Genomic DNA, 25,457 nt, shown 5'->3' on the forward strand with positions numbered 1-25,457 from the left:
TTATTATAAATTCAAAAACAAAGAAATAAATGTGCAATGTTTACAAAGTCATACCTCATGCTGTGCATCAACGGTACCAATATTACTATTTCTCAGATTATGGCAAGACAAAAATACTTCATCTGCATGACAAATAAAGCTGTGCACGTTGTACGTCCAATCATGCCACCGTGCACATCATATGCACTAATTATGTGCAAAATAAATCACTGGTCATGTAACCAAGCCCTTGATCGTAAACTACACCATAAAATCCACGTCCTTAAACTAAAACAATTTAAAACTCCTACTCTAAAAAATGAAGAATCTTAAAACCTGTTAAGGACCAACTAATATCAGAAATTATAAATTTCTCACTTTCAATCTAGTCTGCTAACCACTTGAACATGGTCTACTTCCTTTTACTTGTCTCCTTGCTAACACACCTGTTTTCTGAAACTGGCCCTTGCATATTCCTCCTGCTTCCCGCATAAACCGGGTGCCTTAAACAGGACCTTGCACACTACCCACTTTGTGAACACACCTGTTTTCTCAAACTGGCCCTTGCATATTTCCCCTGCTTCCCGCATAAAACGGGTTCCTCAAACCAGACCTTGCACACTACCCACATATAAAACTGGTTCAAATTTAAATGCCTCATTGGGCTTTCAACTGGCCCCACTGAAAAAGCTCATATAAGTGGGGAAAATATAAATTCTGAGAGAGCAAACTCAAAGTCTCATTGCTATTACCTCTGGCAGAGGGGAAAATTTTACACTGTGAGCATTCAAATTTACAAACAGATATGCTCACTCACTCACTCACTCACTCACTCACTCACAGAGCTGAGCCCTACTTGAGAGGCTGCCAACTGTGCAACTACTCAAGAACTTCTCAGCATTTTATGGAACCTGAAGGTTCATTGCCATGTTCATAAGAGCCCTCCACTAGTCCCTATCCTGAGCCAGACCAACCCAATCCAAATCCATACCATCCCATTCTATCTCTCTAAGGTACATTTTAATATTGTCCACCATTCTACGTCTTGGTCTTCCCAGTGGTCTCATTCCTTTCAGCTTTCCCACCAATATCCTACATGCATTCATCCTCTCCCCCATTCGTGCTACATTCCCTGCTCATCTCATCCTCTTTGACTTGATTATACTAATTATGCTTGGAGAAGAGTACAAGTTATGAAGCTCCTCATTATGCCGCTTTCTCCAACCTCCTGTCACTTCATCTCTCTTCTGTCCAAATATTCTCCTCAGCACCCTGTTCTCAAATACACTCAGTCTATATTCCTCCCTTAATGTCTGAGACCAAGTTTCACACCCATACAGAACCACAGGCAAAATTATAGTTTTGTATGTAGGCGAGTCAAATGAAAACCTTAAATATTTTTTTTGAGTATTATTTATTGTGCACAAGTGGTACAAAGCTGTATCACGTTTCAATATAATCTCCGCCATGCTCGATGCAAGTCCTCCAGCACTTACAAAGTGCATGAATTCCTTTCGAAAAAAATATTTTTGGTAGTCTGCGCAACCACTCATGCACCGCGTGGCGTACCTCTTCATCAGAACGGAACGTCTTTCCTCCCATTGCTTCTCTGAGTGGTCCAAACATATGGAAATCACTTGGGGCAAGGTCTGGTGAGTATGCCGGATGAGGAAGACACTCAAAATGCAGGTCATTGATTGTCGCAACTGTTGTACGGGCAGTATGGAGCCTTGCATTGTCATGTTGCAAAAGGATACTTGTGGACAGCAATCCATGTCACTTTGATTTGATTGCAGGCCGAAGATGATTTTTTAGGAGATCAGAGTATGATGCAGTGGTGACAGTGGTCCCTCTAGGTGCGTAGTGCTCCAAGATGATGCCTTTTTTGTCCCAAAAGAGAGTCAGCATAACCTTCCCTGCTGATGGTTGTGTTCAAAACTTCTTCGGTTTTGGAGATGAGGAATGGTGCCATTCCTTGCTCATGCTCTTCATTTCCGGTTGGTGGAAGTGAACCCAGGTTTCGTCCCCAGTAAAGATTCTTGCAAGGAAGTCATCACCTTCCCGTTCAAAGTGCCGCAGAAGTTCTTCACAAGCATCAATACATCGGTCTTTCAATTCAGGAGTCAGCTGCTGTGGCACCCATCTTGCAGACACTTTGTGAAACTGGAGCACATCATGCACAATGTGGTGTGCTGAACCATCACTAATGTTTAAACTTGCTGCAATTTCATTCAATGTCACTCGGCGGTTTTCCCTCACTATGGCATCAACTGCTGCAGTGTTCTCTGGAGTCACAACTCGATGTGCCTCACCCGGACGAGGAGCATCTTCCACTGAAGTAACACCATTTGCAAACTTCCTACTCCATTCGTACACTTGCTGCTGTGACAAACATGTATCACCATACTGAAACTTCATTCTTCAACAAATTTCAATATGTTTCATACCTTCACTACACAAAAACCGAATAACAGAACGCTGTTCTTCCCTGATGCAAGTCTCAAGTGGGGCAGCCATCTTATACTGGTGCTGTGATGGTGTTCGTGCATCTGCACTATGCTGCAACCTACAGGCCATTCTGCACAGTGTAGCACACTTACCAACTTAGGATAATTGTGTGAAATTTTGATTTTTTATTACAAATTAAGGTTTCCATTTGACTCACCCTCATATATTCTAATTTTTATGTTTTTAGATAGCAGATGAGAAGACAAAAGGTTCTGAACTGAATGGTAACAAGCATTAGCCGATTTCAATCTCCTCTTAATTTCCTCCTGAACGATGTTTTGATTTGTTATAGTCGTTCCCAAATATCTGAACTGTGCCACATTTTCAAAACATCTGTCTACTACCTATCTTTATTTCATGACTCTGCCCTGCATTTTGGTGACAAGATAGCAACATATAGTTTTATTTGTGTTTACTTCTAGACCAACCTCCTTACTAACATCAATTAAAGTTTATGTTTCTTTTTATGGTATCTATATTTTCACCCAGTAGACTCACATCAGCATAGATCAACAGCTGATGTGTCCCATTTAATTTCAGTCCCACCTAGCTTTCTTGGACCTTCTTAATGGCTACGACAAGATAAAAGACAGAACCCCCTGATTGAGAGTCCAAGACCTTAGATCAAGACTGTAAGGTCCCCTTCATCACTGGCCTTATTTATGTACACTCTACTAGTATCACAATTTCCTCTAAATGTCAAGCCAATACACAGTTTCAGGCTCTAAATGCTCTGTAAGAGACAACAGCATTTAATGATGACTCAAATTTGGGTCATAAGTCCAAAGAAATAATTTAGGTATTTCAATACAGCAATATTAACACAATTTCCAAGCACCGCAATTGTCTGGTGAAGGTAATGTCATTACAAAACATATCATAACTCATCAAACCTTATGCTGAATTCTTTCCTCAAACTGTAGGTTGTAGGAATGGTTATATAGCTCATGGGAGACACTGACTTAATAGTATCATTTGAGCATTAATCTGCTAGTTACTCAACAGGGGAGCACAGGAAAACTACTACACAAACTACGGTATGTTATAACCTGTGCACGCAACCTTATGGAAGGGACGTCCTGTATAGGACTTGTCATGTGTTAGTGAACAGACACAGGGGACTGGATTTACTGAGAGCTTGTAACTCAAATAACTACAACAGGGTCACCAATTTACACACACTATTGATAATTACAATTACAAAACAGATAGTCTTCTGCCTGTCCACTATTCACTGTTAGGCAGCGGCTACCAAAAATGCAACTTAAGACCGCCTGCCAACAGCAGACTCTGACCTCTGACTGACTGTCAACTGCCCTGCTTGTCCAGTTCATCCTTGTTATAGAGCCTCTGAACAGACTGCCTATAAAACACCACATCCAGAGGCTCCTCTACTGTTGCATGTTTATGTGTTTTACCCCAGTCACGTGCTTACTGCCCTGTTGCCTAGCAATGACCGCAATGTGTAGACTACTCCGATTTTCAGCCATCATGTCACAGTATGCCTGAATTTTCCACCAGTGTATGCAAACTGGGAGCATGCTGGAAACAGGATATAGTTAACTTTCTAATGATAACGTAATAGTCTACATTACTAAATGGTGAAGATCCACCATTGTTGCCAGACTATATGGAACTATATGCTGGTTTCAACAGAGATATCAAAGAAAATAGAAACATGAACAAACATGATCAAGGGCTTAGTCTGGACCAAATGCACATGAAACATCCAAACCTGTCCACCACCATCCTCTGCTACATCAGCTGAGCTGCTAGTCATCGACAACTGAGCTGTGCAACAATCCAAATCAGGTCCACCACCGTAAGATGACGTGAAAGATGTTGATGAAATTGTGGCACCATCACTGGTAGCTGATGAAACTAGAGACGAAGGGGTTAAAACCTCAGAAGTGGCTGCTGCAGGAACAGAACTAGTTAGTGTGCTGGGTGGAGCAGGAAGAACGCACACCCCTCCCACAACAGGACTGTTACTAGAATGACATGGTCCGATCTCTTTGGTTTTTGGTTTTGATGCTTTTCGCAAAATAGGTGAAGCAACAGGTACCACGCTAGCAGCTGGAACATTAGAGCCTGAAGGGCTGGTTGTAGGGGAGCTGGTGGAAGATTGGGAGCCAGCAACAGATGGAGGAGGGGACGAGACACTTTTAGGTGCTGAGGAAACTTTCTTGGACACACCATAGATAACAGGAGACTGGGATGAAGCCACTGGAGTGGCAGTCACAGCTGGAGATGGTTGGGAAGGAGCAGAAGTTAACGGGGCTGGAGTTGCGACTGTAGCTGAAGGAGGTGAAGCAGAAATGTTCTTTTCAAAATCTACCGCTAGAGTGTTGAATGCTGATGCTGGTGTAGTGTAGACAGAAGGTGAGATTCCTCTGGATTCATTTTCACGCAGCAGCTGTACCAAGACCTCTGGATTCTGTGCAACAATGTACGTTGTGGGGGCAGGAGTTGCATTGTTGATGGAGCCACCTCCGCTTAGTGTCCCCGTCAAGGAGGCAAGAGATGTCGAGTCCGCTGCCCCAAAGATTGGAAACCTTGCTGGCTTTGGAGGTGGAGGGTCGTCAGATCCTGTTGAACCTGCAAAGACCACAGACTTTCCATCATGAATCATGCTTTAGCGATGAATGAGAAGAAAGTTGTATCGGTATCCTGCCCCTACATTTTCGTGGTCTGTATCTAATGTGAAAGCATGACAAGAGACCATACTGCCAGGGTAGTTATGCAAAAGAGACATTTCACAATATCCATACATAATTTAATAAAATGAATGTCCTTCTTAGAAAAGAAACCATGCAAAAAATGCAAGTGCTCACAAGATCCCCCGCACCTGTGGCAGAGTGTGCACTGATCAAACTGGCCATTAGATCTCCGTTAAAGGTAGAAAAGGTAAAGTTGTCGCTGTACTTAACTAATTAAGCACTATGCCATGAGGGCATATGGAGGAGTCGATGTATAGATCCACTTTCCTTGACCTCAACACTAGCTGGAGGTGAGTGGTCAGCTTCACGCCCTAGCCCCCTTGCCAGCAGGGAAAGAGCCCCAGTCCCCATTGGATAGGAGGTAGGGTGGATCCCAGAGCCAGTCTGGATGACATGAAGAAAATTCTAGACCCTACCAGGCCTTGAACTCCAACCCCTCGGTTGTCCAGCCCATAGCCAGTCATTATAGTGACTACACTATCCTAGCTCCCCATTATGCCTCTGTTAGAGTATAGAAATGTAACAGATACTGGGCTAAAGAATCAATGATCAACAGGAGCCAAACACTCCATCTGGACCACACAAGGCATCAAATTTGATAAACAGAAACTATACCTAATATCAATACTTATCACCACATCACCAGAGAAACCATGAAAACATTCAAATAACCCCTACAACTACAACTATAAAGATAAATCTAAACTGCTATAAGTCTAGTTTCATCCATTTTTCTTTAACCAAGCATTCTCTTTCCACTAGATAGCAACATGATCACACTGCACCTCAATCCTTGCTCCTACTGCAAGATCATGTTTAAACTTTCACATCATTTGAGATACGTGCTTGGGAGCTGTGTAAGGGTCAGACATGAAATACCTTAATTTGAAACTCGCCTTCACATACATGAAGTTTTTTGTACTAGGGGCGTTCAAAAACAATTGACACTAAATGTTTTTTCTTCACAGTAACCACATATTGGAACAAAATACATACAGATTATATTAGAGGCATTCCCCGCCAATGGCTATGCACATTTTCCATTGTTCCAGCAGTTTCCGTATTTGCACAGCAAACCATTCTTTGGGGGTATCCCGGCACCACTGCTGGACAACTGCCTGAAGCCTGTCATTGGAGGTGAATGTCTTACCTTGCATGACATCTTTCATTGCATTGAATAGGGCAAGATCGGGCAAGTATGGCAGATGGGGCAGCACGGTGTACCCTAGCACACCCAGGGTGGCAATGGTCCGCCGACTGCCATGTGACTGTGCATGATCACGTTCGAGAAAAACACCGCACCCCCATTTTCCATGGTGGCGTTGCTGAATGCATCGGTGGAGTTGGCGCAGTGAATGGCAGTACCGATCACTGTCAATGGTCGTACTGGGGGGCAGCCAATCCAACAGAAGGATCCCCTCTTGATCCCAGTACACAGTCGCCGTTTGCTTCCGCACAAATAGTCCCGGTCCTGACTTCTTGGGAGGAGGGCTCCCAGCATGCTTCCACTCCATGGACTGGCATTTCTTTTCTGCAGTCTTGTGGCAGAACTATGACTCGTCGACAGTGACTAGACGCTCAAAGAACTCTGCTGGATCCATGCTATACAGCTGCAGTAACTGTTGGCATGTCTCCACATGCTTCTGCTTCTGCACAATGGTGAGAGAATGGGCACCCATTGAGCACAGACCTTTTTCATCTTCGTGTGCAGTGTTCCACATGACAAACCTGTTGCATTCTCTAGTTCATTGAACGTGATGCGCCTGTTCTCCAGTATCAAGTCGGACACACGCTGGGTACTGTCTGGTGTGCATGCTGTTGCTGGATGCCCACTGCTTTTGCCTTTTTCTGCACAGTCCTTGCCGTCTTTGAACTCTGCTATCCAGCGAAACATGATTCTGCGGCTTGGTGCTGCTTCCCTAGATACGGCTGCTAACCTCGTGTGAATGTGTGAAGCAGCCACTCCTTCCCTCTAGTGAAACCACATAGCCCACCATTGTCCGTGATTGTCTGCTTCCATGTTGTCTGAGCATTGTCCATGACTGCATCTGCACACTGCCATGGATGGCGCATCACTGTTTGACCTGTGCGCAGTAGCAACATCATCTCGTGGCCATAGGCGGCACTGTAGTATGTCTTCCCACATACACTGACTTGCATTTGACACTGCTACTTTTCCGGAGTTATGGAGGGAGTGGCAATCATTTTTGAACGACCTAAATACTATGGAATGACACTGAATGAAATAATAATAATCATCATCATCATACTAACAATAAACATTCAGAGTTGACTTATGAAATCGCCATCATAAGTTTAACATACCTAAATGTAAGGCAGTAATACTTCATGAATAGACCTACTGACTGGAACTCTTTGCTCAGACTGTACTAACCAACAAAACACTGTGGCAATTAATGGACAAATGGACTTTGAGATGACAACAAAGTACATAAGTATACAGTCATAGCACCACTTGGTCATGCACTTCCTAATGCTGTAACCACTCCTCAAAAACTAAAGAATTAATAATTTAATTCATAATACTGATAGCATTTTGTGCCAGTAATTATGAGGGAGAGTCAGTAAATAGGTCACAAATGGATAGAAAACGTAAAACTTGTGATATTTTAACCTGGATTATTTCTCAACACATCCTCCACCGACGACGATATACTTGTCCCACTGCTTTACCAGTGCATCAAAACCCACATCATAGAAGTCTTCTTACTGTTGTCTCAGCCCCTTCCGCACATGGTCTGATATCATCTGCAACTTCTGAGCGTCCCTGAGAGAATTCTTGAACCAGCTGTCAACCGCATTACACGATAAACACTTTCCACAGTAAAAAGGAAACATTTCTTTATGAATATTGTTTCCATCATGTCGTTTTACCCACAGAAAACTCACAACAGAACTCTGCTCTTTGGCAGTATGCCCGTCATGAAGTTGGGCTGTGCTGCTATGCAGCGATACATATAGCAAACATATTACATCAATTAGAGCCATTTTATTTCCATTTGTGACCTATTTACTGACTCTACCTCGTATATTACAAAGTTTAAGGTTTAACTTGTTCAAATAATGCTACTTTCTATGGCCAAATGACATTCCTTAATTTAGATATGCCTACTTCATTCTATTATGTTAGAGGTGAGGTACCATTCTGACTCTTTAAGCAAGTCTTTTGCAACCACATGAGATGATAAGATAATTAACTGAATAATTAAGATGATCTAGCCAATATGAATGAGATGCTGTTCATTAAGGGATATATAATGTACTGCTTCAGAAATTAAAAACAAACACATCATTCTGTAAAATGCTTTGCTGCTTTAAAGTCTGTAATTCACAAATATGAATTAATTATTCACATAGTCACAAATTAAATTTATATGAATTTATATGTAAGAAGTTCATTTTTACACAATTCACAATTTTTAAAGTTTACAAAAAGAGTGAGTTACATGAAACTACAGCAAAACGTAAAGTTATCCCTGTGTTTAAGTAACTGAGCACTATGTCAAGATGCATGGAAGAGTGAATGTATAGATCCATATATTCTTGACCTCAGCACTCGGAGTTGAGTGGTCAGCTTCATGCCCTGGCTGGTTTACCCCCTAGGAAAGAGCCCCCAGTACCCATTAGACAGGAGGCTTAGTGGGCTCAAGAGCCAGTATGGATGACATGGAGAGGGTCCCTACCAGGACTCAAACTTCAACCCTTCAGTCATCCAGCTCATAGCCAGTTGATATACCGACTGAGCTAACCCAGCTCCACATACAAAGCCAAGTCCAAAAGAAATAGCCGTGATAAATTATAACTGTTAATTTAGATACAATGTGGGCACAGGGTTTTGCATCTTATCCATCTGAAGTCCAAAAGAAAAAGGTGCATCATGTAGACAATACAAAGTCCTTGTTGGTCATCTAAAAAGTTGCCTTGACTGAAGATCCAAATAACCTAATTTCCTACTGGCCATACAACTAACCTCGGGATGCAAGAGTCTGAGTGGCATCTGGTTACCTAAACGCCTGCTTCACATAAAGACAGCATCTACTGCTTGCGAAGTATGTCCTTCTGCTGAAAAACTGCTTCTTAATATTGTGGCATAGAGACCCTTTCTAAGAGGTGACTCTGTAAACATCAGTCCTTGCTAAGTGATGACCACATTCAACAACAGAGGAGGTGTCACAATACATGACACATAGAGCTGTTGCCATGTAGCACCCACTGCATTCATGTGCGCAGTGACATCACACAATAGAAGAGGTGATGCAGGCGTTTTCTGTGGGTCCACTCCAAGGCTATATGACCTGACCAACCGTGTTCTGTCCAGCGAGTGAGTGGAGTATAGTTGAGGGTCCAACTGTGGAGTGTTAACCAGCAGAAAAAGGAAGCTGAAGAATCTCTATAGCTAAGATTCGTTACGAGGAAACGTCTAATGAAAACACTGCAGAGGAATAGCCAATGTGGAGAGCTGTTACCAAAACTAGTGAAAGCAGACCGAGAAGACTTAGTGTTGAGTGATCTGTAGCATAGAAATTAGCAGTAGGGTTACAGTTATTTGTACGAGGGTGAGTCAAATGAAAACCTTAAATTTGTAATAAAAAATCGAAATTTCGCGCCATTATCCTGTAAGTTGGTAAGCATGCTACAAACAGCGTGCAGAATGGCCTGTAGGTTGCAGCATAGTACAGATGCACGAACACTGTCACAGCACCAGTATAAGATGGCTGCCCCACTTGAGACTTGCACCAGGCAAGAACAGCATTCTGTTATTCGGTTTTTGTGTAGTGAAGGTGTGAAACCTATTGAAATTTATCGATGAATGAAGTTTCAGTATGGTGATGCATGTTTATCACATCAGCAAGTATACGAACTGAGTAGGAAGTTTGCAAATGGTGTGACTTCAGTGGAAGATGCTCCTCGTCTGGGTCAGGCACATCGAGTTCTGACTCCAGAGAACACTGCAGCAGTTGAAGCCATAGTGAGGGAAAACCGCCAAGTGACATTAAATGAAATTGCAGCAGGTTTAAACATTAGAGGTACGCCACGTGGTGCATGAGTGGTTGCGCGGACTACCAAAAGAATTTTTTCTAAAGGAATTCATGCACTTTGTAAGCGCTGGAGGACTTGCATTGAGCGTGGGGGAGATTATGCTGAAAAGTGATACAGCTTTGTACCACTTGTGCACAATAAATAATACTCAAAAAAAATATTTAAGGTTTTCATTTGACTCGCCTACGTAGTTACGACCTGTAAGTGGTCAATAAATCTATTCACCAATCCAAACCCATCCTGTGTATGATCCATTTTAATGTTAGCCACCCACCTAATTTTTGGTGTTCCTAGCGGTCTCTATCCTTCTGGCTTTCTCACTAATATCCTATATGCATTCCTCTTCTGATTATCCACATTTTAATTCTGTATACCTTCTGGAAGACTGCACTTACCCCATGACATGGCTTGCACACGTCGGTTTTCCCTTCTCATAGTCTCCTGCTGTTGGTGCCTTTCCTCCATCAAGATCTCACTGCAAAGTAACAGTACGAAAAAATATACTATTAAAATTTTGTGATTTCTTAACATGAACTGCTTTGCAGTTCAACAGAAACATATTGTGACATGTCTAACTGTTGCTGGGCAACAGAGGTGGAACAAGTTACCACGAAGATAAACAGTCAGTTGCCAAGTTATGCAACAGTAAGGAAAGCAGTGATTGTCTGTGCCAAGCCAAGCCAAGCCAAGCCGAAGCGTGCTGGTTGCTATGCAGTGTTGCCCAGCAACGCCTTTGTAAACATGGCATCACGCAACAGGGGAGCCTGTGCAGCGACTGTTGCTAGGCAATCGGTAAATACGTCATGCAACAGTGAAAGCTATCACGTAACCGTTTTCTGTGTTGTCAGTGTGGAAGCTAAATAACAGGAGTATTCATCAGTGAGAGAGAGTAACCAGTCAGTTGCAGTCTAGCATTTGTGTAACTGTGATACTGGCAATGGCAGTAATTGGGAAACTGTGAATTGTGTAAATGTAAGGGTGAGCGTTCAATAAATTTGCTACATCCAAGACGGCGTGAAGTTAGTTGTTGCATGACATATGCCCAACATGTGACAATATTTAGCTTCAAACATACAAAGATATGCAACAAGGAAATCCCTAAAAGGGGATCAAGCTGACTGAAATCCTCAAGTGCAGCTGCAGTTTCGCAGTATGGTAATGGACCCCTCTCTGACTTCCTCAACAAAATATCAGACGATGATATTCCATTGTTTCTTAGAAATTACAATTTTTCTTCTCACATTTCTCTCCTTTCCTCAAAAGCTTCAGAAATGGAAGAGCATTTGTTAGATTGTCTGCAGTATAGATGAGGTGGTAACAGATTTACTCGTGGTGCAGGTGACCACAGACTGAATCCAAATGGTTTTGAAGGCCATAAAATTTAATTTTGTTTCTAATGTCAACTCCTTGCATGCATTTATATTGTTTCTTCTTTTATTCATATTTGAGAATGAGAGTAATGCATGAAACTTGAAAATACACAATATTTTATTGCAGCAGTTAAGCTTTATGAATTGTCAGAACATTATCTGACATACCAGACTAGGGTGACCGGATTTCAGGATTCTGGATGGTACAATCTAAAGTAGTACAGACAATCTAATGAGTGCATTTCGAGTCCTGAGGCTTAAGAGAAACAGTGAATAATGTGAAAAGAAAAATTATGTACTATAAAGAACCAACAGAGTACCAACACCAGCACATGCAAACGTGACAAGCTGTTTTCACCGTAAACCACAGACATGCAATCATGAATTTCTCGTCCTCCTACTCCTTCAGCAGTCAAAAAGTGTAATACACTTCACTGTTCTACTTTATTCGTTTCCATTACTGATGTTGGACGACCACACGTAGCGCTAACCTTACTTCCAGCACAATAAACAAACGACTAGTGTGCAAGGGCACATTGTCACTGTGCTTTCCCGACTCCCCACCACAGGTTCGTACCGTAAGCAAATTCCAGTGTTACCAACTTGCACACCGTGTGAGTTATGCATGGTGACCCGTTTTCATTTGACTGCCCCTTATACATGTTATACTTGATGGTTCTTATTATTTTACTATGAAGGAACAACCTAGCAGATTATACACACAGATGATCCCACCAGCCCTTTCTCTGTCAGCAAACAAATTACACAGGTGAGGCATACTCTGTCAGTCTGTGAAAATCTGATACAGCTAACGCTTACAAGCTGGTTTTCTGTTGTACAAGGTTTATGTACAAGTTAAGAGATGGCAGAATCAAGCAAAATATTTGCCTGGCAACACTTTATGATTAAGAGCCGGGATAGCAACTGACTACGGACTGGACAGCCAAGGAGTTGGAGTCTGAGTCCCTATGGAGGGAAAAATTCTCACTTCTCCATGTTGTCCAGACTGGCTCTGGGCTTCACATCCAACAGGTACCAGGGGGTAGAGTGGAAAGGGTGTGAAGCTGACCACTCACCTCCAGCTAGTGCCATGGTCAAGAAAATGTGGATTTATATATCCACTTCCCCATACATCTTCATGGCAGTGATTAATTAGTTATTCACAGGGACAACTTTACCTTTACACTTTAAGATTTCCATCTTCAACATGGATATCTCTTGAAATGTAATCAGAAAACTGAAGTTTCCTTAATTTGTAACCAACCCATATCAGAGATGAGCCCTAGACACAATGTGAGAAAGTGCTGCCTGGATAGGATCATCACACACCTCAGGAAAAGTTACAGATTAATTTATTAAATGGTTGAATGATGAATGAAGAGATTCAAAGAAAAATCTGCAGTGCTACTTTACCCACCATGAATCTCACAAGAAATCACTTGACAATGAACCTGGGTCACCATATCAAACAGACAACATATGAGCATAACATCCTGAACTACAGAATAAACTGATTTCTCTCTATATATAAATATATATCAAAATTTGCAACAGTCAATGGAGGCTGAGAAATTACACAATTCCAGGTTGTTACAAGAACAAACTGTCCAGAATTAGATTAATGAAAATTATGTAATACGTCAAGAATGAGTGAGAATATTTTGTTTGTAATAAGGAAGTACCATAGATTTCATTTGTTTGCAGTTGAGTAAACTCAGTCAGTACATAAAACAAAAGGCAAACTCTGTGGCCTGTAGTCCACAAGTGAACTGTAGCAACCGAGCGACGGCTGCTTATCAGCAAAGTTAGTGCTAACTTTTGCGGATAGAGGGTGTCATGTGGTCAGCACAATGGATCCTCACAGCTGTTAATCTCTGTTTTCTAGACTGGACTGTCAGTACATATCTCCTGCTAATCTCAAGCAATTCAGCAACAGAGCAATACAATAATTTGTGGTACATGCATGTCTGATGCCATTAGTCCCCTTGAAAGTATGGCATAGTAGGAAATAAACAGGAATGCAGTAACTATGACTTGATACTCCACTAGGAAATGTATCTTTACAGAAGGCATATACAGAATGAAGTCTACACTTATTTTAATTTGTGCACGAAGACTGTAAGAACTTCTTCATTAGTATGGCTGATATCATGACTTCCTAAGCATGAAATTCTCTTATTAATGCAATGCACAGACTCTCTTACACAGGTACTACTTCCTGATATTTCTTTTAATCTGATGCAATGCCCCCAAGTCATTTCCAAACAGCAATAGTGTTACAGCCTAAATATGTATGAATCACAGTGTCCTTTAACACAACAAAGCCCCAAGCTCTATACTTTCTTTGATACAATTTCATTCTAAGTTGTATTTGTATTTTTTCTAAGGAACAATATTTTCTGGAATCAAAATATAACAAACAGGATGCTGTCAGTTTACAACTGATTTAAATTGGCTGCCAGATTATTCTTTTCATATCCTGTATCATCAGACTGGACAGTGTGTGAGCTAGAAGGGACAAACAAACTCACTTGAGCACTTCACGTATTTCCTTGAAGCTGGGCCTTTTGGATGGTTCATATGCCCAACATTGAGACATGAGGCTGTAGAGACGTGGTGGGCAGTTCTGAGGAAGGGCTAATCGCTCGCCACTCTCAATCTTTCCAATCACATCATTGTTCTTCACACCTCGGAACGGTTTCACTCCCAGCATAAGAATCTCCCACATACACACACCTGAACAGAAGATTTATATCTCTTTGGCAAAATGCTTAAAAGAAAACAATGAAAACGATAAAGAAAATGGCATTACATTTTCCTGCAGATATCGGAGAAGAAGTGGCGCTAACAGATATCAAATGATGACAAAAGGGAAGCAGCCAAAGGAACCTGAGTTTCTCAGCATGATGAATATGAAAATTAGTCATTTGGGATGTGGTGCCACACAGTCCAGTAGAAAGGTACCAACATTTCAGAAGCATATACCTACTCCATCACCCGTCCTGAAGATGGAGCTAGCAGGTTCCTTAAAAATGTTGGTACCTATCTACTAGAATATATGGCATCATCCTAGAACACAGTATTCACCATAATCAAGAAAAATGGCAAGACAATCTAGAAAGGATGTTCTTTCACTGTACACTGATGGAACAGAAAACTCCAGAGATGCCCATCAAACAAACGGGAGAATTCCTTCTAACTGCAACAGATTAACATTTTAATCCATGATGGTGACAATGATGAATTCTTACAGGTATTCCTTGATTCACGCATCAGTTGTGTTCCATAAAATGAGTCAACAACAGTGAAATCATATAAACTGTGCATAATTTTCCTTCCTCGCCTCACGTTCCTCCTCAGCCAGAAACATAATATTCCAACCTCTTCTCCCCAACTCACTCAATTGGCCAAATAAAAATTTGCATTAAAATTAAATCACAATATTTGAACAGGAATGTAAATTCTGAAAATATGAGTTTTAGATCGATATTCTTTTGCCATGGAACAGTGAGATCCCAAAACAATGCAAACAAAAATTTATAAATTATATTTTATATTAACACAATGTCAAAACATGGGCACTTGGAAAAAATGATACAAAAGCAGAACACAGAAAGTGATGAATATGAAATTTCTGAGAATTACTGAGTGGAAAACAAGAAGGGATAAAATCATAAATAAAACTTTTAGAGAAAAAGCTGGAATTGCAAATTTGTTGATAAGAGTTTGAACAGAAAGCATTACAATGATTTGGCTATATGAAACGAATGGATACAGTAAGGATACTCAGAATTATATATAGATATAAGTTTCAATGAAAGATACCTATGGGCCAGTCCAGGAGGAGGACGAGGAAGACGAGGACGAGGAGGAGGAGGTGGAGGTGGAGGTGGAGGTGGAGGTGGTGGTGGTGGTGGTGGTTTGGCAAACATTCACACAGAGGAAAGAGATGGCAAGGAATCCAAAAGGAGAGACTGAGGGAGGGCAATCCACATAAAACAGAAATTATGCAAAAAGAAGTTTCTTCTGCTAGTTACACATTGAACATCCCTTGGCATGTGTTTCAACTACTGGCAATAACATGGCTAAACATGCACAGATCAGCCTAAATCATGTGATTTGTGGAGTACAGCCACCGAAGCTTACCAAACATCCACACATCACTGGCTGTAGTGAACCGTCTGAAGTTAATTGATTCTGGAGACATCCACTTAATGGGCAGCTTTCCCTTACTAGCTTTATAGTAGCTCTGATCTTCCACCCAACGACTCAGGCCAAAGTCCGCCAACTTCACGCAGTTGTGAGCAGACACTAACACATTGCGAGCTGCTATATCCCTGTAAAGTCACAAAAGTAAAGGTGTGTAGAATTATTAACTGACCATTGCTTGCTTTGGTGCTTGCAGTCTGTATGAAATGCAGAATTTCATATTCTGAGACATGTCATGTATTGAAGCTGTTCCAACATTTTGACATACACTGCACTTAACATCTTAAGGCTGAATGATGGAAATGAGGATGTGGTCCAACATACAGTTAACCATCACTAAGCTGGATTAATTGGGTGAAGACATCATCCAGATTAAGCAATATTCCAGATCAGTGATGCAAAAGAAATCCCTAAAAGACCTACACAAACTTAGAACAGAAATAAATGGAAAATTTAATGATATAAGTAATACTGATGAAAATAAATAACAAAATATCATTGTAGAGCTTTTGTTTAAAAACTATAAAAAGATAATACACTTATTCATCGATAGAAGACTCAGAAATTGTACTTCTACAGGTTTGAAGAAAGTGTCAAGTTTTGCCTGAACAGATCTCTTCTGCTGTTCTTAATTAGGATTTCCCTCACTATTCTTAGGTGCTCATAATACTCCTGCAACAGTGAAGAGCATTTTTCATATTTCAATATGTATTATCCAATGTACATATTAACTGTAACTGGATAGCGAGAGTTTACTGTAAGGGTCTTGCAATACAAGTATGGGTGGAGTATGCAGCACAATTCTATTCACTGGGAGGGGCAACAGCCTGATAAGTCTCATGGGGGGAGTAAGGCCGGGGTGTGGCCAGCACAATGGTCCACATCTCCATCCATGCTTCCATTGCAAGGACTATAAACTGAGGAAAATCCTCCTTCTGCCTCATTCACCGCAAAAATATTGACTTGTAATATATGCCAAAATGCTTGAAGAACAACATACGACACAGCTAAAACCCCAAAAGCCAAATTTACAAATTATAAACTGATCTGATCAATCAGCTGGATGAGTGTTAATCAATCAGCAGAAAGGCATACTATTTTCTGGGATGTCATGCCACATAGTCTGGAAGAAGTTTACTAGTACTTCAGAGCAATGTACTACCTCCATCTTCTGGGTCAGTAAGCGTCAAACAAGTAACCTTTCTTTTTAATTCTTATATTCAAATAGATCCAATTACAGGGCAAGAAACAAGTTCACACACCACTGGATATAGAATGTGTCAAAAACCAAAACAAATGTTCCAACCAATCACTGGAACAAGTCAAAATAACATAATATAAAACAGACAACACAGTCACTAAACATAATAAAATTTGACTACAATAAGACTTAAATACTAGATGAAAACATATTAACCATTTATCTTTTAAAATTCATTCAGTTTATAAAAACAATGCATATGAATGGATATTATCAATAAACAATACAATATAATATAATGTATGTTACATTACTCACACATCAAAAGAAAAACTATAAAAACTTCTAACATGCATGAGCAAGAAATTGAATAAATAATTTCTCTCAGAAGTGTACTAAAAAATTATTATGGTAATAAATACATTCATAAATAAATAAATAAATTCATAAAACAACAAGAGATTGTATGTTAAAATAAGTGAAAGTCATAGTTGGTATGTATGCAGATCTAAAGTAGATGATTATTTATATATTTTTAGTTAATAGGACTTGTCAAGGTTAATTTTAGATACTATTTATAAGAACCAAGATCACCCCTTGTGTTCCATTCATAATATTCATTTAAAGAATTAAATGAACCAGCAGGAAGAAACTCTTTTAGAGCCCGTTTGAATTTAGTAATATCATTTAATAGATTCCTGATGCCTTGTGGTAGATTATTGAATATCCTAATTCCTGAATAATATACCCCCTTCTGCATTTTAGCTAATTTATTACTTGGAAAATGTAAGTCAAAACCTTGTCTGGTTTTAATGCTGTGAAGAAAAGAATTAAATTTAAATATATCTAAATTCTTAACAAAAATTTATACAGAAAATATATATTGAGAATATAAGGGCAGAATATTTAACTGCCTGAACAATGGATGACAAGAGTCCTTATTTCTTGCCTTCACAATAATTCTCACTTTTCGTTTTTGGATTTTGAAAATCTACTTGCTGTCTACTTGCTTGGCTTACTGTTCAGTCCTGAAGACAGAGAGAGTACATCCCTCCAAAATGTCAGTGAACCTCTACTGGAATACAGTGTCATCCCAGAGGACAGTCCTCTTCACAGGCACTGTCATGAGAACCTCAGATTCAATACAATCAATCATCAGACCGAATTTGAACATGCAGCATAGCTGCTTCAACTGTATATGCAAATCAATACCAGTATTTTATTTTTTTATGTCTAACACCCATATACTATATAAGACACTAATACATGTATATTACTATTTTTAATGAAATTTATGGAAACATATTGGAACACAATGCCTGAAAGACTGAATAGCAGAGCCAGAAGAGACAGTCATTGCTGGACAAAGGCTTGGTAAACATATATCAGTTGCAATGGATATGCATGCAACAACAGAACTGCGGGAAGTAGTGTTTCCTATGCAGTCTGTGCTGAGGCTATGTAATGACCAGTGAGACAAGATAGCAACTCACAAGCCGTGAGCACAGAAGCAGAAGAGTCTCCATGATCGGAAGCTGCTACCAACCAATGACCAATGACGACAGATTAAACTCAGAAGACTTAGTGTGTGCTTTAGTGCTTTGTAGACTGTGGGATTCTTTTAGTGTGTGTGTGTGTGTGAGGGGGGGGTACAGCTGGATCCACTCAGCACGGAGGCCACTGATTGGCTTATTGTACCTTCCCCGGGTGATTATAATGATGGAGAATTTGGTGGAATGAAGATTGGCAGGGGAAACCGAAGTACTCAGAGAAAGCCCACCCCAGCGCCATTTTGTCCACCACAAATCTCACTTGACCAGACCCAGGATCGAATCCAGGCTGCCGCGGTGGGAAGCCAGCGACTAACCACTTGAACTATGGCGCAGCCACTAGACTGTGGGTTAGTACGAATGTTAGAGTTATTTGTAGCTGAAAGTCATAAATGTTCAATAAATCCAGGTATCAACCTAAACCCTGTGTCTAGCCACCAGCATGCGACAACATGAATATTAGTGCACCCTGAATACCTAGCAGAACAATTCCATCTACAAGGCACAGCAGCATTTCTGTGTGGAATGAACAGACTGTAAAGGTGACAGGTTTGAGCCTCCAGTGCCCATGGTGGAAGGACTGGAAAGCTGTTCACTGGTGAAAGTAAATGGCAATGTAACATAGTTAGAAATTGTGTCTCATAAACAAGTAGCTCTTCCGATTCAGCACCATGTCACCTTTCTATCTGCTTTCAAATATACAACATCATACATACACATTGCCAATATTTACCCTTCTGAATACCATCAGACCACCTGGCATACCTGCATTAAAACTGCCACACCTGAACGGAATTTCTTGTAATAGGTAGTACCTAGCTGTTGGAGGAGGGAACACAATTCTGAGCCATGGTTATGTTCAGATGGCTCTTGAGTTGCCCTTTTTGTGCAGTATCCTCCCCTCTTTCATGCCCCCCCCTCCACAGCTATGTTACCACTTTTCTACCATTATCCCATAATTCCATATACCCATATACCATGTGATTTCCCATTCCTCCCTGGTTTAGAAAAGAAAGACCTGTCGGTGTGGGTAGTGATATGAGAGCAATCTTTGCTTCCCAGCACCTAGGCAAAGCAGGTTGCTAAATTCTGTTTTGGCTGGGATTTCCAAATTGTGTCTGGACTCTTCGCTCTGGCTGTTGAGGGCAAGGGGCCTCCTCATTGCAGGAGTATGTGTTTTTTCATTCTGGGATGTAATGAGAGTTTTGTCTGATATTATATTATTATTTGTTTGGGCTCACTGCTGCCCCATTTAGTGTTGTTGTATGACTAGATAATGGAGCAACATTATGATTTGGGTTTCCTCGCAATGTTACTTGAGTTTGGTCATTTTCTAGGTCTGGGGTAAATAGATGGCTCCATGTGGCTACCTCACGTATATTTTTCTTTTATTGGGTTTCAGTCTGGACTGACCAAGGTGGTCAAGGGCATAGATTCATATGCATACTTGAAGTGCTCACATAATGGTTTAAGTCTTATTTATTTTTGTATTTTTGTTATTGTTATTAAATGTTATTAAACAACTATTTTGGAGATTCAGTCTTTTCTTACTAAAGCTAAGCTTGGCCACCCCGTTCTATCTGGGGAGCACTGACAACAGAAATAGGGTCAAATGCAGTGGCCATCCCCCAAACTGTAGGGTAAAGAGGGGAGGAGCTGTTAAATTTCATGCTTTCTATGCTTGCTATCATTTGAAGGTAATCTGTGGGCTTTGCTGTGAAACTGTACTTACTGCACAGGAGCCTTTGCATTTCTAGTGGGCAGCTGTAAGGCTTAATTCTTAATCATATATTTGCTATTTTAACTATACACTAATTTGAGGCAAAGTTTTTATGTTAATATTTAATACGATGCGTTGCACTGATAAGGATCCATATCAGTATTTCAATAACTATACATATTCCTGCCTGATGATGGTCATGCATGACGGAAACATGTCGCAGTAAATAAAGATCTAAATGTAACAATGAAATATTTGTTGTGTTGACGGTATCAGATTTCCTACATATTATACGTGGGTAGGCTGAAAAGTAATGCACACATGCTTGTAGAGCGCGAACAAAAACAAATAGCAAGATTGGGCAAAAAGTACATTAAAGTACAATTCTTAAGTTTCAAAAGCATCTATTTATTTTTCAACATAGTCACCGTTAAGGCTAAAACATTTCTCCCAACGTGTAACAAGTTTTTTCATTCCGTCACTGAAAAATTCTTCCGACTTTTCTCGAATCCAGGACTTGACAGCTGCCTTCACCTCATCGTCCGAGGTGTAATGATTACCCTTGAGGTCTCTCTTGAGTAGAGGAAAAAAATAAAAATCGCAAGGCGCAAGATCGGGGGAATAAGGAGGGTGTGGAATCGGTTCAAACTTCAGGTTTCGCAGAGCCTCTTCAGTTGCGCGCGAGGTGTGTGGACGAGCGTTGTCATGTTGCAAGATTATTGGTGCCAGGCTGCCTCTAACACAACAAACTCGACGACGGAGGTGTTTTTAGAGTCTTTACGTACTGAGAAGAATTTACCGTTGTCCCTCGTTCCAGAAAATCGGTCACATAAACTCGGTGAGCATCCCAAAACACAGTCAAAAGAATTTTTATGGCGGATGGTTGTGTTTTGAACTTTTTCGCCTGAGGAGAAGACGGATGTCGATATTCAGCGCTCTGTCTTTTCTCTTCCGGGTCATAATGATGGACCCATGGCTCATTCCCCGTCACAATATTCAAAAGACAGTCGTCTCCTTCATCACGGTAGCGCTGCAAAAGTTGCTCGCAGCATTCCAATCTACGCTGTTTGTTCTCGTCTGTGAGACGGCGTGGTACCCATCGTGCGCAGATTTTACGGTATCCCAACTGTTCAATAATGAAGCCGACACATTCCTTGGATATTCCAATATGGTTTGCGTTACGCTTTTGAGTGATTTGCCGGTCATTTTGAATCAAATCGTCGACGAGTTTGCGATGATTATCGTCTGCGGCAGTGATCGGACGTCTGCTGCATGTTTCATCAACAATTATGGCTTTTCCAGGCTCGCAACCATGAAATTGTATTACCCATCGATTTACAGTTGACCTATCAACAGCATCGCCACCATAAACAGCCTTTAAACGATGATGAATCTCAGTAGGAGTCACTTCTTCAGCAGTTAAAAATTCGATAACAGCACACTGTTTAACTCGCGTTGACATAGCACTAGAACACGTCTCCATACTTCCGCTTCTCGAAATACACTGGATGAACGCAACGACCTCAAACCTGTGCATGCATATTGAGGGGGAATGTTAGTTCCACAAGCCACCTGGCGCGCTTCTGAAGGGCATTTCATTCGCGCTCTACAAGCATGTGTGCATTACTTTTCAGCCTACCTACGTATATTATTGAGCTGTAAGGCAGTCAAAAGGTTAAACTTAGTGAGCTTCTTGATCTACCATAGTTATGAACTAAAGCATGTGTGATCAAACTCTGAAACATTTCTCTAACCTGTGCACAAATTTCTTAGATTCAAGATAAGAAAGTGCAGTGCTGAGTTGAAATGTATATTGCAGCAATGTTGCCAAGTCCAAACGGTGCTTGTTGCTCTGCAGGTAAGCTCGCATCTCTCCCAGCCTTGCCAACTCCATCACAATCCAGATAGGACTCTCTGAACACACACCAATCAGTTTGATGATGTGAGGATGGTCAAACTGTTGCATTATATCTGGCAACAAAGCAGGAAGAGCTCCAATCATTATATTGATAACAGCAGTATTCTCAGAATATGAGACAACAGGGAGTTACCAAAAGTCACCCTACAAGAGAGCACTGTGTTATGTCACGTTGTGGTCACCTTGCTGCCAAGATTATTAACGTTGTGACTTAAATATCTGACATGCGTCTCTCTCTATACAATAAAATCCTACTGGTGCTGTGAGAGACTATGAGCAAGTATGTGTTTGCTGAAAGTAGTACTAACTCTTCTGGAAGGTGGACTTGCCAACAATAGTGTCTGTTGTCAGATGTTGTCACGTTCATTAAAAAAAAACACGTATCTAGAAACACTTCTTGAAACCTGTATTTTGTATTCTCTCAACAATGAATGCTATGGCTGCATTGTGGGTATACAAAGCAGAGCCTCTTGTCTTTAAATGTTTCTTCTAACTTTTAAGATGAAGTTTGCTTCCTTGTCACAGAGTTACCTCTCATTTCTTTGTAATTATTATCTGTAAACATTGTTACTTAAACACAAAATCTATAAAAAGAAGCAAAAAACTAGTGCAAAGATATTGCATATGCATCCGGGCTGCTATATGCTGTACTGTTATTTTCATGAAGAAATAACCTCTACAGCTTTGCTTAGGCAGGCAGTCTCCTAAATTATGGAAATTTAATCAAAATCATCAGAAATGTGTTCAAGAAAATCATTGTTTTCTGTTTGGTGTTCTCTATTAAGGATACCTATTTTTGGAGCTGAAATGGTCATATTCACATGACACTGACCTAAGATGGATAAACTCTTTAAGCACCAAATCTGAATAAAACATGTCCAAGTGTTCAGGCATTAGTGGGGCACACATAAATACACAGAGACAGCACTCCAAAGACCAATTTTTCACATTCCGGGTTGATCAAAATGTATAAGACCATCAAGGTCTCAGGATCAATAAAATACCAGTACTGCCTCATGCTGTGTATATGAAAAAGTGAGAGCTACAAATAAAGAAAATGATCTTCATCGGTTGCATCCTGTTGTGTGTTTCAGACACAAATATAGGAGTTAGGTTAACTGCCACACAACAAATATTCTCACTTCTAATGTTGTACAATAGGCTTTTTATTCCCCCTACTAGTTTCAGTCGTACAAGACAATCATCAGGCAGTTGGTATGTTTGGTTATTGAACTACCGATATGGATCCACACATCAAACATACATATGTCCAGACACAAATGCATAGGTCACATTTTATGATCATACAATGACACAAATCGGAAATATGCACACCCAATACATCACACATTAACAACCCATACATCATAGAAACTGGGCTCCACGACCAGGCTTACTACATAGAAAGCTTCTAATAACAAAGATCTATAATGACATAACATGCCAAATTCTACATTGTAGTACTGGAACCTAGAATTAACTGGCATACATATTCTTACCTCCCATACGTAATAGTTCTAATATTTAATTTTTCTCTCATAGATTCAAAATTTATAACACCTAATATATCTTGGTACATGGTATATATTTCATTTTTTATATATTTTATCTTTTATCTTATTTTTCATCTTATTTTAATTGTAATACTTACCAGCTTGAGGCAAAAAAATTTTCTGTTAGTATATAATATGACGAGTTGCATTGGTATGGATCCATATCGGTAGTTCAATAACTAAACATATTAACTGCCTGATGATTGTCTTGTACGACCAAAACATGCAGCATGAATAAAAAGCCTACTGTAAAACACTAAAAGCGAGAATATTTGTTGTGTGACAGTTAACCTAACTTCTATATATATAAAGAGAATAAGATTATAATCATATGTCACTTACAAGACGACTGACTGAAAATTCACAGAGCAGAGTTCTGATTGAGATGCTAATGATCACTCAGCTAGTCAAGGAATTTACAAGGATTCTACAAAACATTTCTGATAATGGAAGATTACAGTGGGAGAAATTTTGGTACTAAGATCATAGTCTTTTGTGATGCATGGCAATGCAGTCTGGCAGTCAGCTATAGAGTCTAGCATACATTACATATAAGTTAAAGCTTTCATGGTTACTGTACACAACAAAATATTTTCAGGCAATCAACCGTGTCAATATGGAACTTGTACCCAATGTTTACGAGACTTTCTACATGTCCATCATCAGATGTTGACATAAACCCCTGATGATGGAGCCAGAGAGAGTCTCTAATACGCAGAATACTAACTCCACAGCAACATGACTGATTGCCCATGAAGACTTCATCGGTAGTCTGGACTAGCTTGGTAAACACCCACTACCAGTATTATATTTAAGCATCCTGTTACACTCTACACAATTATTCTGTGTAGGATCCCTGTGTGCGTGGCGCTGCTCATCTTTAATAAACGTATTAAAGATAAGCAGCGGCACACACGCAGGGAGCCTACATAGAATAATACCTGAACAGTGGTGAAAACAAGAAGTAGCCACTGCAGCACTATAGACATAGGGCGGGTACCCCTGAGTATTTTAAATTTTAAAATTTTTAAAAATTTTAAATTGGAATTGAAGATTTTAAAAGTGCCAGTTTTTAAAAATCAAATTGACGTGTGTAGGTTAACAAAGACTCTGTACATATCTGACAGATATCAGCAGGGAGGATTCTGATATATCAAAACCGTTACCAACAGAGAAATGAACAATTGGGAAGACTAGTGTTTTTTAAATTTTAAACTACATGCAGTGTAGCAGCTACGTGAGAGTATACACCTGATGATGGCCATTTACGGCCGAAACATGTAGCGTAGAAGAAAGGAAGACGAAAGAACTACAATAAATTGTTGCACTTAAGATGGAGTTTGTGTCATATACCCACTACCAGACTACACAGCATTATATCTTAGAATAACATCAACTGCTGTGAGTAGTGATAATATTTCCAAGCGAATCTGTAGTGTAGTTAATATATATCATGGAATGTGACTTGGTTTATGAGGCCTTCTGAAGGTTTTTCCTTTTCAGAACATACACATAGAAAATGTCCATGTATGTGAGTTCAGTACAATTATGTCAAGAGCTCTAAAGTGAAATCAACAGGTTAACCAATGTGGACACTTAATAAGGCTATATAGGTAACACGACAGCAATGAACCTACACGAGTGCCTGAATTCACATCTTCATGAATA

General features: G+C 40.2%; 1 protein-coding gene across 8 annotated transcripts in view; it reads right to left on the reverse strand.

Moving 5' to 3' along the window:
* Positions 1-25,457, reverse strand: part of LOC111866996 (focal adhesion kinase 1) — a 412,509-nt gene that overhangs the window by 28,529 nt on the left and 358,523 nt on the right. For all 8 annotated transcript variants that reach the window (XM_033752556.1, XM_023856446.2, XM_023856437.2 and 5 more), the window contains 5 exons: positions 22,073-22,289; positions 15,785-15,975; positions 14,170-14,374; positions 10,664-10,743; positions 4,826-5,085 (listed from right to left, as the gene is read on the reverse strand). In XM_033752556.1, coding sequence (XP_033608447.1) covers positions 4,826-5,085; positions 10,664-10,743; positions 14,170-14,374; positions 15,785-15,975; positions 22,073-22,289 — 953 coding nt within the window. The remainder of the gene's footprint in view (positions 1-4,825; positions 5,086-10,663; positions 10,744-14,169; positions 14,375-15,784; positions 15,976-22,072; positions 22,290-25,457) is intronic.

This window comes from Cryptotermes secundus, unplaced genomic scaffold, assembly GCF_002891405.2.
Source record: "Cryptotermes secundus unplaced genomic scaffold, Csec_1.0 scaffold125, whole genome shotgun sequence".
NCBI lineage: Eukaryota > Metazoa > Arthropoda > Insecta > Blattodea > Kalotermitidae > Cryptotermes > Cryptotermes secundus.